Source organism: Nuphar pumila, chromosome 2, assembly GCF_984573655.1.
Source record: "Nuphar pumila chromosome 2, dmNupPumi1.hap1.1, whole genome shotgun sequence".
Classification (NCBI taxonomy): Eukaryota; Viridiplantae; Streptophyta; class Magnoliopsida; order Nymphaeales; family Nymphaeaceae; genus Nuphar; species Nuphar pumila.
This window is the reverse complement of record NC_143250.1, coordinates 75,550,403-75,564,925: the sequence shown is the minus strand read 5'-3', so window position 1 is coordinate 75,564,925 and position 14,523 is coordinate 75,550,403. Positions and strand designations below refer to the sequence as shown.

Here is a 14,523-nt window from a genome sequence, read left to right as displayed (position 1 = left end):
GGACATGTACTGGAATTTGATCACCCACAGAAGACGAAGGCATGCAGTTGATCAGATAGCAAGCAGTGGTAATCACATCACCCCAGTATAACGCAGGAACATTGTATTGAATCATAATGGTCCTGGCAACATCAAGGAGGTGCTGATGTTTTCGCTCAGCCACCCCATTTTGTTGAGATGAATAGGCACAGGAAGTTTGGGGTTTGATGCCATGATCTTGGTAAAATTGTAACAGACCTTTTGATTTAAACTCGAGAGCATTATCAGTGCGAACAATCTTGACAATAGATTCAAACTGAGTTTTTATTTCAAGAATTAGGGATTTGATAATACTTGGAACTTCAGATCGTTCTTTTATTAAAAATACCCATTATAACTTAGAGAAATCATCAACAATAACAAGATAATAACAACATTGAGTCCTAGTAGGAATCTTACTAGGACCCCATACATCTGCATGAAGAAGTTCAAAAACTTTATTACTAGACTGACTCTGACTCGAAGGGAACGAATTGCGATGATGCTTGCCCAACTGACATGCTTCACACTGAAATGATGTGGTGGAAGGAATCTGAGGAAAGACCGACCAAAGCTTTGACAATGAAGGATGACCAAGACGACGATGCCACTGAACAGGACTGAATGAATGTTCTACTGCAGCATGAACAATACCCATTGGATGATGTAGGTAGTAAATTCCATTTTCTTCATAGCCTCCACCAATCTTCTTCCCCATCAGCAAATCCTGAAAATGACAACCCATTGGATCAAATATTATTCTATAGTTTTGTTCTTTTATAAGGCAACTAACAGAGAGTAAACTTTGAGGAAAGTTTAGAGCATGAAGAGCATTTTTCAACTGTAATGAGAAGGATATAGAAATATTTCTCTGACCAACAACCGGGGAGGAGCTCCCATCGGCTAATGAGACTCCAAACTGAGCCTTAATATCCTTTAGATCTGAAAAAACACGTGAATTTCCACACAAATGTCTGGATGCACCAGAGTCAATAACCCACTTACTATCAGTCGGATGAAGATGATTTCCGGTTGAATAGGCAACACCAGCTACAGGAGGGGTGAAACTCAAAGGTCGAAGAGCTATCAACTCATCATATTCCGCATGACTAAGGGTGATACTACTTTCATTTGCAGCGATATTCTCTTGTACATTTGTTGCCTCGATAGTAGTAACATTTGCTTTAGGAGCATATGACTTTGATGAAGAGGAGGTTGGACGGCCATGCTTATCCCAACAACAATCTTCTAAATGTCCATATTTTCCACAGAATGTACATTGAAGCTTTCCTCTGCCTCCAATACCTCGTCCACGACCTCGTCCTCTGATATTCTGAAGATTTCCACGCCCATAACCAGATGAGACAACTAGAGCAGATGACTGAGTCACAGGCTGAGATTGTGGAAGAGAGATCGCTAGTCTACTCAGACGATTGTATGCATCAGCAAGAGTAGGAACATCTGATCCAGTCAACATTTGAACTTTTGCAACAGAAAAATCTGAAGAGAGACCTGTAAGAAAACAAGCAACCATGGTTTGTTCTTGATGATCCTTCTGCTTCGAGCAACACAGAGGCCTGTGAGCATTAAGTCGTTCAAACATAGCTTTGACAGAAGCATAGTACTGGGCTAAGGTCTGTTCTCTCTGCTGCAAATTATATATCTCCTGTTCGACTTGCAGGACACGACTCACATTCGTTTCTTGTAAGTATGTATCACGAAGATTGTCCCACATCAGTTTGGCTGTATTATAGTAGATCAATCCATCTGCAATATGGGGTTCGACACTATTCATGATCCATGACATAACTATGTCATTATCTTAATCCCAAGTAACATATTTTCCCAATTTTTTAGTGGGTCCATCTTCCAACAAAATATGTTTTCGATGATGTCCAGATACAGACATCATAAACGTTCTGGACCATCTGGCATAGTTGGTTTCATTCAACCTTACAGAAGAGCCGTATGAAAAAGGATTGGCAAATGCTTTATATTCTCCAATATGTTCCAATTTGGAATCACATTTTGAAGTTTCAGCCATACTAAAAAAATATTTTTGTTTTAGTAGAGATAAAAAATCTAGACAAATTTCAAGCAACCCAGCAACTGTTCATAAAAAGACACCACGACAGTAAGGAACAACAGGCCACAAAAAGAGTATTTTCCCAGCACCGCAGGAATCAAGCCTGCAATTATTTTCACGACAGTAGTGGACAGCAACCCACACACATGAATCTTGAACAACAACCCACACACATGACAATCACACATCAGCCAGAACCAACGACCAACATCTATACTCAACGCAGACTCCCTCGACAAAAAAAACTTTCACATAAACATGATAATTTTCAACACAGCAGAGAAAACAAGTTTGTTGTTTCCACTACAGAACTTCTGATGCTGAAACTAATCACGACAGCATGAAAAACCAATAACGACAACATGAAGAATCACGGCAGATATTGAAATCACGACAGATGTTGAAGTCACGACAACAGTTGCAATCACGACAGCAAAAAAAAACAAATAACGACAACATGAAGAATCACGGCAGATGCTGAAATCACGACAGAGGCTGAAATCACGACAACAGTTGCTGAAATCATATTGACAGATGCTGTAAATCACGACAGCCACAAACAGGAAGTTCATTTCTCCAAAGGACAAAAGCAATCACGACAGGGACACGATAAACAAATCATGGCAGCAGATCTCGATCACACATAGCCATACGAAGTTAGGATCTGTTATCAGCTGCCACACCCAGAAGTCACGGCATGTGAAACTCAAGAGAAAAGGGTTACGACTGCCAGACCTGAGGGCTCACTCCCGCGATGCTCTTTAGGTCTGATAACAAATCTAGGCCAGATCTGTCATCAGATCTCAAAAAAAAAATTTAATCCACACCTGGTTCGAGTACTTGATGTTTGGTGTAGATCACGCTCCTAAGATCGTTGCAGATCGATCACGCTCCTGAGATTGTTGGCTTTGATACCATGTTCAAGAAGAGAAGAGATGCCCCGAACCCTAGGTAGAGAGAGAGAGAGAGGAAGAGAGAGAGAGAGAGAGAGAGAGAGAGAGAGAGAGAGAGAGAGAGAGAGAGAGAGAGAGAGAGAGAGAGAGAGACGGCTGCAAGAATAGAACTCGTTAACTCTTGATTAGGGCTTCTCTCTATATTAAATAGAGAGAGGCAAAAAGAGAAATTACATCTAAGTCCTTATGAGGACAAAATTTCAAAAACACCTCTAATATAAAAGAACTTAAACAAAGAACCACCTATTCTCAACAACCTTGTTGCAAGTCCCTCCCCTTGACTCGTCTCTCTCTTGACTTGTGTTGCCTTAAGTGGTTGATCCTTGTGGTTGACTCACTCCAAGTGGACCCAGGCTGCTACCAAGGCCCACCTTCAACATGGTTCGTGCTCAGTGTCCGGCAGTTCCAACTATCCAAAGCCTCATCCGTGAAGCCCTAACCTTCCCGGCAGTACCAACATTATAGCAGACCCATAGCTCACTCAGCTAGGTCTAGTATTCGAGCTGAACCCATGCCTTGTGCTGCCCAAGTCGTTGAACCATACCTATATTCAGTTTTGGATTATGTTGGAAACTACAGAATCTGACCTGACTTCCTCAAGCTGTATCTTCCTAACCCGACCTCTATCTCCCTAACCCGACCTCAGTTGAACCTCAAATTTTAACTATAGCTCCACCCACGTGTCCCCTGCAAACTCTCTAAAAATCAGCCCCAAAGAACCAACCTCTGTACCGAACCCTGCCAAACCTGAAACCCAGACCTGAACCTATTTCATGTTCCCTGTTTCCGGCCTCATAACTCCAAAAGCCCGTGGTGTTAGACCCTAAAATTTTAACCAGACCTTCCCCAACGTGTCTAGATCAATACTTGAAAATTTGAGATTTTTCTGCCCAGCCAATTAGGAGTTTTGATTTTTTTAGTAAAACCTATCAGAACCCGACTGAACCTGTTTTCTGTTTTAACTGGCTTTAACCTACTTGATCTAAGTTTGAATCTAATCCGAACCTGTGGGCCCAGGAACATAACATAAACCATACCCGTGAGAGGTTTCTTTTGGAGATTGACTTTATGCATTGAAATTATGTGCCTTGACAAGATACCATCATTGAGCACCATATATGCATGCCATTTCATCTTGTTTCTTACAAGTTCCCTAGTTCATAATGCATTTTGCCATTGTCTTTGCTTGTTCCAGTACCTTTTCCTGGTAACCTTGTTGACATACATAAAATAGTGGTACTTGATTGTTTGCATGACGTGAACTGTCAGCACTTGGTTGCTGAGGAGATGCTTGATTGTCTAAGCATCCTTAATGAGCTTATTTAGCAGTTCCCATTGATATTTAGGCAGCAACCAAGAAAACTAATTAGGTTATCTACACTTTTTATGGGACATTGACTTTCAGGTTAACTACATAAATGCACATGCAACATCAACACCTGCTGGTGATCTAGCTGAGGTGAATGCTATTAAAAAGGTCTTCAAGAAAACTTCCCAGATCAAAATGAATGCCACTAAGGTAATTCTCATCTTTTTTCAATGCTATGTATACCAACAACCTGGTCATCACATCTGATTTATGTCATTTCAGTCTATGATAGGGCACTGTCTAGGAGCAGCAGGGGGTTTGGAAGCTATTGCTATTGTCAAGTCTATAACCACTGGCTGGCTGCATCCTACCATAAACCAGTTTGTAAGACCACAACTTCTTGTATTTCATGTCATAGCTACTTCCTTTTGTGTGTTGATGCACACCTAGATCTGCTTATTATCCTCTGTCTGCTCCCTATTGCACCTTTCTTTACTGTTATCATCATCATTGCAGAATGTGGAGCCTGCATTAGCAGAGTTTGATACAGTGCCAAACATAAAGCAGCAGCATGAGGTGAACGTTGGTGAGTTGGTCTCCCTTTATTTTCTGTTTTTTGGAAGTATACATTCTAACCTTAGCTCTGTTCTATGTTTTGCATCCAACATTCTAACCTTATCTCTATTCTATGTTTTGTAGCCATATCCAATTCTTTTGGATTTGGAGGACACAACTCAGTGGTAGTCTTTTCTTGGTTCCAGCAATAATGATGCCAGGGACAACTTTTTCTATATCAGCATATGCTCACTCGGTTCTCCATATGATGTCGCTTCCAGTTAAAAGAAATTTGAATTCAAGTTAATTTCTTCTCATCTTGGTGGCATAGAGAAAATGAATTGTTCTTCATAAGCGATTGAATGTGAAATCCAATACAGGCAAAGGCCCTTTCTTGTATGGACTTCCATTGGAGCTCAAATTTTTAAGATTGTTCATTTTCACTGTTGACTAGTTCCAACTAAAATCTTTCTTCACCATACCTGTATCACGTTACTACTTGTTCAGGGCCTAATGGCCCATCACATGAAAAAGTTGGGAACAACCACTTTCATATTAAGCAGACTCAGCACATGCATTCTCAACCTTTTCTTTTTCTGGTGCATATAATGATCCTTGCGGTTTGTTTGCGTGAACTTATTCTCTGAAAAGGAAAATCTGGATCTGCAAAATTTAAATGCTTTGGCTGTTTGTGTCCGAGTCTCCAGATTCTGCACCTTTAATCCACGTAAGATTATCGTGTTACTCTGACTTTATTATTTGTTCAAAGACTTTTTTTCTGGACATATAGACAAGTTATGGGACAGGTTATATTAATGCTATTAATCATCTGCGGGGGAAGTATATTTTTTTGCTCATGAAAGATTCTTACAGCACCCGGTGATCAGATGCTAGTCTTCAATGTATGTCTCAGTCCATCTTTTTCTCCATTATTTTTCTGTATTATTTATTTATTTACTTTTTAGCATTTTTATAAAAAACATCCCAAATAATTGTTCTTTCTTCAGCACATAATGGACTGATTTTGAGTTTTCCTCTGAAGTTTCATATGTTCTTTCAATAACTAGGAGAAACCACCGTTATTGTTTGGATATCCTGTTATGGGCGGAGAAGTGCCCTGTTGACCGTGGTTCTGTTTCGACATCTGTGATGTAACACTCCATGATGTAAAACTCCCTCCTGCCCACTAGAGATAATTTCTTATTCGCTTCAATCTTGTGGCAAGCTACACACCTCAGGTATCGAACGCCTGACATCCTTCAACTTCAAAAGCTTAAGCTGACCCACCTGGCTAGGTGTGTGAAACCCTAGTGAGCTCTGAATTTCATACTTATCCATTGGAATTTTTGTCGAACACAATGTCAAGCTAACCACTACATAAAGAATCAATAGATAATGAATCTGTGCTCCATCAGTTGTGAAAGGACCTCATCATGGCTGTCATCACGCACTCATCATAGAAAATTTGTGTTGCACTCGTGTAATCACAGCTCCGTCGGGAGAACATTTTGTTGTCTCCATTTATACACTCCATTACGTGATCGTTGGTGGGCCTCTTGCGCCCTCCCTTGTGCTTCTACTGAATCTCTGCACCTTTTCAATAAACTTTGCTCATTTGTTGCTCCTAAATCAGTTATATTGTGATTGAAATCTGTTATATCCATTTAGATGGAGAATTCCTTTCAATTTCTTTTTAAGATGAACTGCATGCTAAAATTGACTTTGGTTTGGCAAAAGATAAGCCCCTAGGGAAAGGAGGCTTCTCAACTAACTTTGATTTTGTATTAGAAGACGAGTATAGACTTGGATTTGAAGTTCATTTGGTTGGACTAACCATCCATGCTTGCACACACACAAATGGCTTTGTCCTACACTATCTCCTTAACCGTTTGGAAATTTTTGAATTATTTTAACAAGTTTTTTAACGAAAAATGATAAATTTGACGTGTTTCCTCAAATGCTTCACAAATTTTGAAATTCGCTTGATGTCCAATTTCATAGGTTCTCAACTTTTCTAGTACCTTTTTACCCTTAGTGAATCTTTTGATTTTCATGCATTACTTTGCAACACTCTTGATCTTGCTAAATCTCAATAAAAATGAAATCTACATTATATTCCTATAAAAATTATGAATTTTGCACAATAGTATGAATATCGCAACATTGTTTGCGAAAAATCTTTGTGAATTTCATTAAGAGTTTCACGTTGATGGTTGCAAAAGTTTTTCTTTTAATGCAAAATTCATAAAAAGTTTGTTGAATTCAAAGACTTTCGCATGTTGTCGATTTATAGTGTAATACTCGTAAATTTTCTATAGTTATTAAACAAATAAATGATAAAAACCAAAACATCAAGGATTGTGTCGATAAATAACCCCAGTTAAATTTTGAGGATGAAATTTGTGAATTTTGCAAAAAAAAAATATGACGTATGTATGAAATACGTATGCTTGAGGTTTAGATGTTTTATGTTATGAAATACACATGTTTTGAATTATGAGACATAATTAATTTAATGAATCATAGAAGGTTTAATATGAACTATTGCGTAGTAGGAGCATGATGACTTATATTTTGAATTTATCAAGTTCGATGATTTGATATTGAATTTTGAGGATTAAATTCTTTTTTGGGGGAAAAATGTAATACCCACAAAGTTTTTATAGTTATTAAACAAATAAATGATAAAAAATAAAACATCCAAGATTGTATCGATAAATAACCCTTATAAATTTTGAGGACATTTTTTTTAAGGGGGGTTGGATGTAATGCCTGCGGTTTTTTGAGAAATTTTCATAAATTTTTGCAAATGTATTTTGTAAGACCTATAAATTTTCAGGTATTTTAATACAATATAAAGGAATTTTAAATGTGAAATGTGGATTCAATATGTTGCTTATATCTCTAGAATATAGAGTTTTTATATTAACTCACCAGAAATGCTCATTCAATAGTTAGTTGCTAAATATGATTTAAAAAGCAAGATCTAATTAGTTTAAAAAAGCTAGTTATTTTTGAATTATGCCTTAAACCATGATTTTATTTAGTTATAATATTTATGTAAAGTTTTTAACTTAATGGACTAGATCAAGCTATAAGGTCCAAATTAGAAATAAAGACTTAAAATAGGATTTCAAAAAAATAAAGACTTAAAATAGAATTTCAGAAAAATAAAGACTTAAAATAGAATTTTAGAAAAATAAAGACTTAAAATGGGATTTTAGAAAAATAAAGGCTTAAAATGGAATTTAAAAAAAATAAAGACTCAAAATGGAATTTCAGAAAAATAAAGACTTAAAATAAAATTTTAGAAAAATAAAGACCTAAAATAAAATTTCAAAAAAAATAAAGACTAAATATGGAATTTGGGAAAAAATAAGATCTAATATGGAATTAACATCAATTGAGGTTGTTAAATAGAATATGAAAGAAATAATAAAATAATAATTAATTAAAGTGAAGAGAAAAGGTAACTGGGTAGTTATGATAGTTTAAATTGAACTAAATAGAAGTACAACAAGGAGAGAGGCAAATTTTTATAATGATGAGATTTGGATTTTTGAACCTAAGTGAGATACACCCAATCCCAAGATGAATTTCCAAAATATCATAGGTAGAACAAATAAAGTAGAGAAGCTAGAATCTCTAGCTTGGAATAGGTTTCCATATTAAAAAAAATTTACATGTGATATGGAGGTCAAGGGTTATGCTTGAAAGAAATTTTTTGAGAATTGAGATGATTAGATCTCATCCCTTGATTCCTTGCAATTAATCCAAGCCACACATCTTAGATGTAATCATTACCTTAACCCTATAAATACCCTATCAATTTGTGAAGGAGAGACAACCAAGAGTTTGCAAACTCTTTCTCTCCTCATTCACGATTTTTGGTGTTTTCCTCTTCCTTTACTTAAGAGTAGTGAAAGGTGTCAATAAGGAACACTTCTCTACCCTCTTTCTTCACATTCATATTTTTTTGGTGTTTTCCTCTTTCTTCATTTAAGAGTTGAAAGATCAAAGTGGAGAAGAAGATCAAAGCCTAGCTTACAAGTGAAGGTAAGTGAATTTATTATTTATGCATCTTGATAATTGTTCAATCCCTCGTCTTTCTTCTATCATCTCTCTCTCCTCAATTATATAAACATGTGTTTCCATAATATATGTGGATATGGCAAAGAAATATGCATATTATTGTTTTTTTCTCTTATGTCTCTTTCTTGATCCACACGATTTTTGCAATGCTCATGTTTGAAATGGAGAAGCACTCATTTCAATGGCGTTTTCTCATTTCAATAACTATGATCAACCATAAAAATTAGTTGGGTTCATGGAGTTTCATTCTTAAAGAGTTCAAGCATCTCACGATTTTCTTAATTCCACCTAATCCTACTTAAGAAAATCATATTACTCTCTAATTTGAAAGATTCTTGGAAATCCATGTGAATATGGGAATTAAAAACTTGATTTCATAGAAATTTGTGTGAAAATGATGAGATTTATTTATGAGAAATACTTTCTTGAAAATAATGTGAATGTGAAAATTGGATTTTTGACTCTCAAAATTCGTATGAAATTAATGAAATCCATGTGAGAAAAATGAATTAATGATAATCCATATAATATGATTGAAGTTGTAAATTGGAAGTGATGCTTTGAGTAATTCGTGTGAATAAGATAGAATTTAGATTAGAATTTGGTTTCTCAAAACCCCTAGATAAATGTGATGATTTTTTGAAGATTAATAATTTAGAAAGACTTCTTGAAGATTTTATAAAAAAGAAAAATGCTTTTGAAGACTTTATTGATCTCTTGAAGAATTCTTGTGATTAGAATATGATTCACTAAGTGAAAATGAATTTGAAAAATTCAGATGACCATGATTCACTCAATGAAAAATGAATTTGGAAAAATTGGATAATTATGATTCACTCAAGAAAAATGAATTTGAAAAAATTGGATAATTATGATTCACTCAATAAAAATGAATTCAAAAAATTTGGATGAATATGATTCACTCGATGGAAAATGAGTTTAGAAATTTGGATGAATATAATTCACTCAATGAAAAATGAGTTTTAGAAATTCTGATGAATATGACTCACTCAATGGGAAATTGAATTTGGAAATGTAGATGAATATGATTCACTCAAAGGAAAACAAATTTGATGAACATAATTTTTCAAAGTGAGAAGTGATTCTTGGAATATAGCTACCCGAATCCCTAAATTTTATTGATGAAAAGCTAAATTGATTAAAAGGGTTTTTTAAAGAATAGAATATGAATTTAATACATGGTTCAAGGTTTTTGTTTTTTAAATTGTAAAACTGCAAATAAATCTTCAAAGGCTTGGACGATTTTCAAAAATGCCCAAATATGCCTACATGGCTGGTCCAGACCAGGTCTGCCTCAATCAGACCACACAGGTCTGAACCAAACTCGATTCAGACATGGGTCAATAAAAGGGTCGGCACAACCGATCAAACTGGGTTTGGTTGGTTTGCGATGAATCTTGTCGGAACTGGCTGGACCAAGTAATTCGGTCCAGCCGTGGTTCAAAAGAAATGTTATCTGTCCCAAATCAGCCTGGACAGACGAGCAGCCATTTGGTTTGGCCTTGAAGAAAATCAAAATATGGAAAAAGAAAAAAAAAATATGAGAAGAAAAAGAAAGAAACCAACATTCAGTTTTGAGAAAATCACATTTGTAGAATACAAAGGGTTTCATTGCGAAAGCATATAAGATTTTAGAAATTGCATCAATACGAAGCTCATACACACTTTAGAAACAAAGTGATACAACCACGAAGGAAAGAAAGGAGTTTGTATTCAATACTCGATTAGGCCAGAGTAAATCGCTATAGCATGATTCAAGAATCAAATACTTGTGAGTGCACAATGTGGTTGCCTTAGAAAGACTAGACACATCTATACTTAAACCATAGTCAACAAAATTTGAAAGAATTCACAAGTTTATGCGTGTGCAAGAAGCATGACCAAAACTCTACAAAGCTTATGACAAAAGCTAGGCGACAATACGATAAAAATGCTTATGAGATTCGCCAAACATCATATACATATGCTTATGAATGTGACGAATGCACATTGACGTAGAATAACACACTTATGCTTGATTTTGATGCTCAAATGTCTATGCATAGGCCATGTGCCATCTATATTACACTTGTGTGATAGTATGTGATATTGCCTATGAAATGAAGGCGAAGACGAAAAACATATGACATGCACATGCATAAGTAGCATACATTGCATAAAGCCAGTGATTTCGATGTTCATGTTTTATATGAATTATCTCTGAATGACTATGATGCCTATATGAAATGATAGTACATCTATTTGCATCTAAACTGATATGCTATGAATTGATGCAATGAGGCATTAGTGCTCTAATGAGAGCTTGGGTGGGCTACGACCCCATGTTGTGAGTGGAAGTCTCACTGTGATCATCGCAAAATTTTCCCTCTCTCCTTTGGTTTCTCTCTCTTCCTTCTCTTTTCCTTTTCTAACCTCTTATTTTTCTCCTTTTTTGAAGGGAGGAAAAATAAAAGAAAGAAAAGAGAAAGAGAAAAGAAAAGAAAGAAAGAGAGAGAGAAGAGGGACTATTTTGCGCGGTCTCACTTGACCTTTATTTGAAAACATTTTAGAAATTTAACTCGCCTCCGTTTTGAAAATTTGCGGGAAAAATGGAGAGACGGGATTCGCTCGTCGGTACGAGGTTCGACCGTTCCTGGCGCCTTTACCAGGGGTAATCGAACCAAGGATCGAATCTATGCCTTTTGTTTTGCCTAAATATAATCTAAGAATTTATTCTAAAAGATCTAAATGCACAAAGAATCATGCTTGTGTAATGCCATAATGTATGCTCTTTATAAACATTGATTTTAGAAATTTCCAAGTGTTCTGAGATGAACTTGGTAAGGGAGTGAAGAAATGTTTGAATCTCGCTTAGAACTTGAGATAGATTAGAGAAGTTCTAAGTAAATCAGAATTTTGGAAGAATAAATGAGGGAGAATGACTTGAAGCTTTTAAAAATGAAAGGAAATGAAGTTTCAATAGTCAGAAATGGATTTTGAACTTGAATTTAAGAAAGGAAAGGAAATGCTTGAGATGAATTTGAATTTAGATCTTGAAGTTTTGAAATTTAGAATAGATCTGAGGGATCCAAATGATGTAAAAAATAGAGATGAATTTAAGGAATGTTTTGGATTTGAAATCTGGAGATGAATCGGTTTTGAAAAGAAGTTGGACTTGGGAATGAAAATTGGATTCTGGATCTTGGAATGGATTCAGATCTTGAAGTCTGAGATCCAATGTAGAATTGGATTCTGGACCCTAAAGAGGAACTGGATCTGAAGTCTGAGATCCCATGTAGAGTTGGACTCTGGATCCTAAGATGGATTTGGATCAGAAGTCTAAGATCCAATATGTGATTGAATTCTGGATCCTGGAACTGAATCTGAAATCTAAGATCCGAAGTAGAATTGGGTTCCGGATCCTAAGATGGATTTGGATCTGAAGTCTGAGATCCAATGTAGAATTAGATTCTGGATCCTAGAATGGAAAATTGGATCTGAAGTCTAAGATCCAAAGCGAAAATTGGTTCTGGATCCTATAAGTAAATTGGATCTGAAGTCTGAGATCCAATATGAGTGTTGGATTTTGGATCTTAAAATGGATTTGGAGTTAAATTCAGAAGAGGAATCAAGAATTTCTAAGTCTGATTTGAATTTGGGAAAAGGAATTTTAGAAATTGAATTTTGAATATACAGATGAATCCCAAAGTCAATTTAGACCTTGGATTTGAAGCTTGAAATGAATCGAGAATCTTAAAGTTAAATTGAACTTTGAGTTTGATTGGAGCTTTTGAAAATGAATTTGAAATTTCAAAGTAAAATTGAACTTTGAAAATGAATTTGAATTGGAAATTTTGAATATGAAATGAATTTGAAATATCAAAGTTAGATTGGACTCTGAGATGGAAAATGAAATAGAATTGAATAGGACTGAAGATTGATTGAAGAAGATATTTACATCACTTGGAGTTTTGAAAAAGGAATTTTTTGAAAACATGATGCAGTTCTATCCTAATTGATGAAATGAATTTGAAGAATTTGAGATTAATTTTTGAAAAGCTATTTCATTCTTTAGATGAATTAAAATAAGATTGAAGATATAATACATCCTTGACTATGGTCATTGAATGTATTATATAATAATCTATATTTAGATTCAGGTGAAAAATGAAACACATTTGGTGCTTTTATAGAATTTAAAATGAAATTAACTCTCAATATACCCTGACTATGGCCATTGGTATATATTTTGAGTCAATTTTAAGTTAAATTCTAATAAAATGAGAAAATATTTAAGGAAAATACGATGAATTTTGAAAACGGATCCAGTGTTATTTCGTAAAAGATAAAAATCCTAAGTTTTGTCCATACCCTGACTATGGCCATTGATGTGGATCATCAACTTAGGATTAATTTACCTCTTAAGAAATGGTGCACGTGCTATTCGTGCTTCACCATTGTGAGTTTTAGAAAATAAAGGGGAAGATGAGATGAAATAAGTAATTTCTAAGGTATGTACATGCTCATACATTCTAATCTAATGTTTGAAATTTAAAATCTTCATTAATATCTAGCTATTACATTGTAGACTGGAAATTAAAATCCTAATCTAAGAAGAAAAATAACACTTTTCATGTATTTCCTGCAAAATGTGAGTCAGTACGAGGTAATAGGAAGGCAAGCATGCAAAAGGGAGCATCATCTTAGAACTAGCATGCATACGGTTATGCTAAATAAGAATATGGATACCTAGAGTGAATGTGTATAATACATCTTATAATGCCTATATAAAGTAGAAAGGGTTTTTATATCTAAAGAAGACATATATATTTAGCTGGGAATAGTACTTATGCTAGCTAAAGAACATATATATGTATATATATATATATATATATATATATATATATATATATATATATATATATATATATATATATATTTATATATGACCTAAACATTATGTCTAAGCTAAGCATGGAAATGTAGGTGATATACATGGTTAAAATGAGGATGGCTATACAGGGGCAGTGTACAGACTTAGTGCAGTGATATGACTGTGATAAACCTCAAGAAAATCACTCAGCAAGATGCTGCTGTATGATTGAGTGGTGATTGTGAAGCAGCAGTAGGTTGTTACTATGCACCTAAGTAAATATCAGAATGAAGATACAGCTGCATGAAGATAGTTTGACAGGGGTCGGGTATGGAGGCAAGTGTGGACTTGCCGTGAACCAGCAGCATAATGCCATGTGGTGGAAGCCGCCGGGTTTGCAGCAAATAGGGGATGTTGAATGAGGGAAAGCAGGGCAAATGTTGTGGCCCGCATGGTTAGTGCATGAACATGTCGGGCTGTAGCATACAGCAAATAGGCGGGTGAGAGTTGGATATGTTACCAATGTGGATGGGATGGGTGACAACATAAAGGGTTATGAAAAAAAAGAAGAAAGGAATGCTGAAGGGCGAGGAAGTAACTAATGAGGCAGTGGCCAGGATGATTCTAGGTGAATCAT

At 35.4% G+C, this 14,523-nt stretch overlaps 1 protein-coding gene and 1 long non-coding RNA gene across 2 annotated transcripts in view; both read left to right on the top strand.

The window, feature by feature from the left end:
• The window catches only part of LOC149845781 (3-oxoacyl-[acyl-carrier-protein] synthase I, chloroplastic-like), a 109,302-nt gene extending 103,797 nt beyond the window's left edge, over positions 1-5,505 (top strand). Inside the window, exons 5-8 of the mRNA XM_089995999.1 lie at positions 4,463-4,576; positions 4,649-4,750; positions 4,883-4,952; positions 5,066-5,505. Coding sequence (XP_089852125.1) covers positions 4,463-4,576; positions 4,649-4,750; positions 4,883-4,952; positions 5,066-5,133 — 354 coding nt within the window. The 3' untranslated portion in view covers positions 5,134-5,505. The remainder of the gene's footprint in view (positions 1-4,462; positions 4,577-4,648; positions 4,751-4,882; positions 4,953-5,065) is intronic.
• Positions 5,506-5,699: 194 nt separating this feature from the next.
• LOC149845780 (uncharacterized) overlaps positions 5,700-14,523 on the top strand; it is a 38,963-nt gene continuing 30,139 nt past the window's right edge. The window contains exon 1 of the long non-coding RNA XR_016430221.1: positions 5,700-5,823. This is a non-coding gene — a long non-coding RNA (uncharacterized LOC149845780). The remainder of the gene's footprint in view (positions 5,824-14,523) is intronic.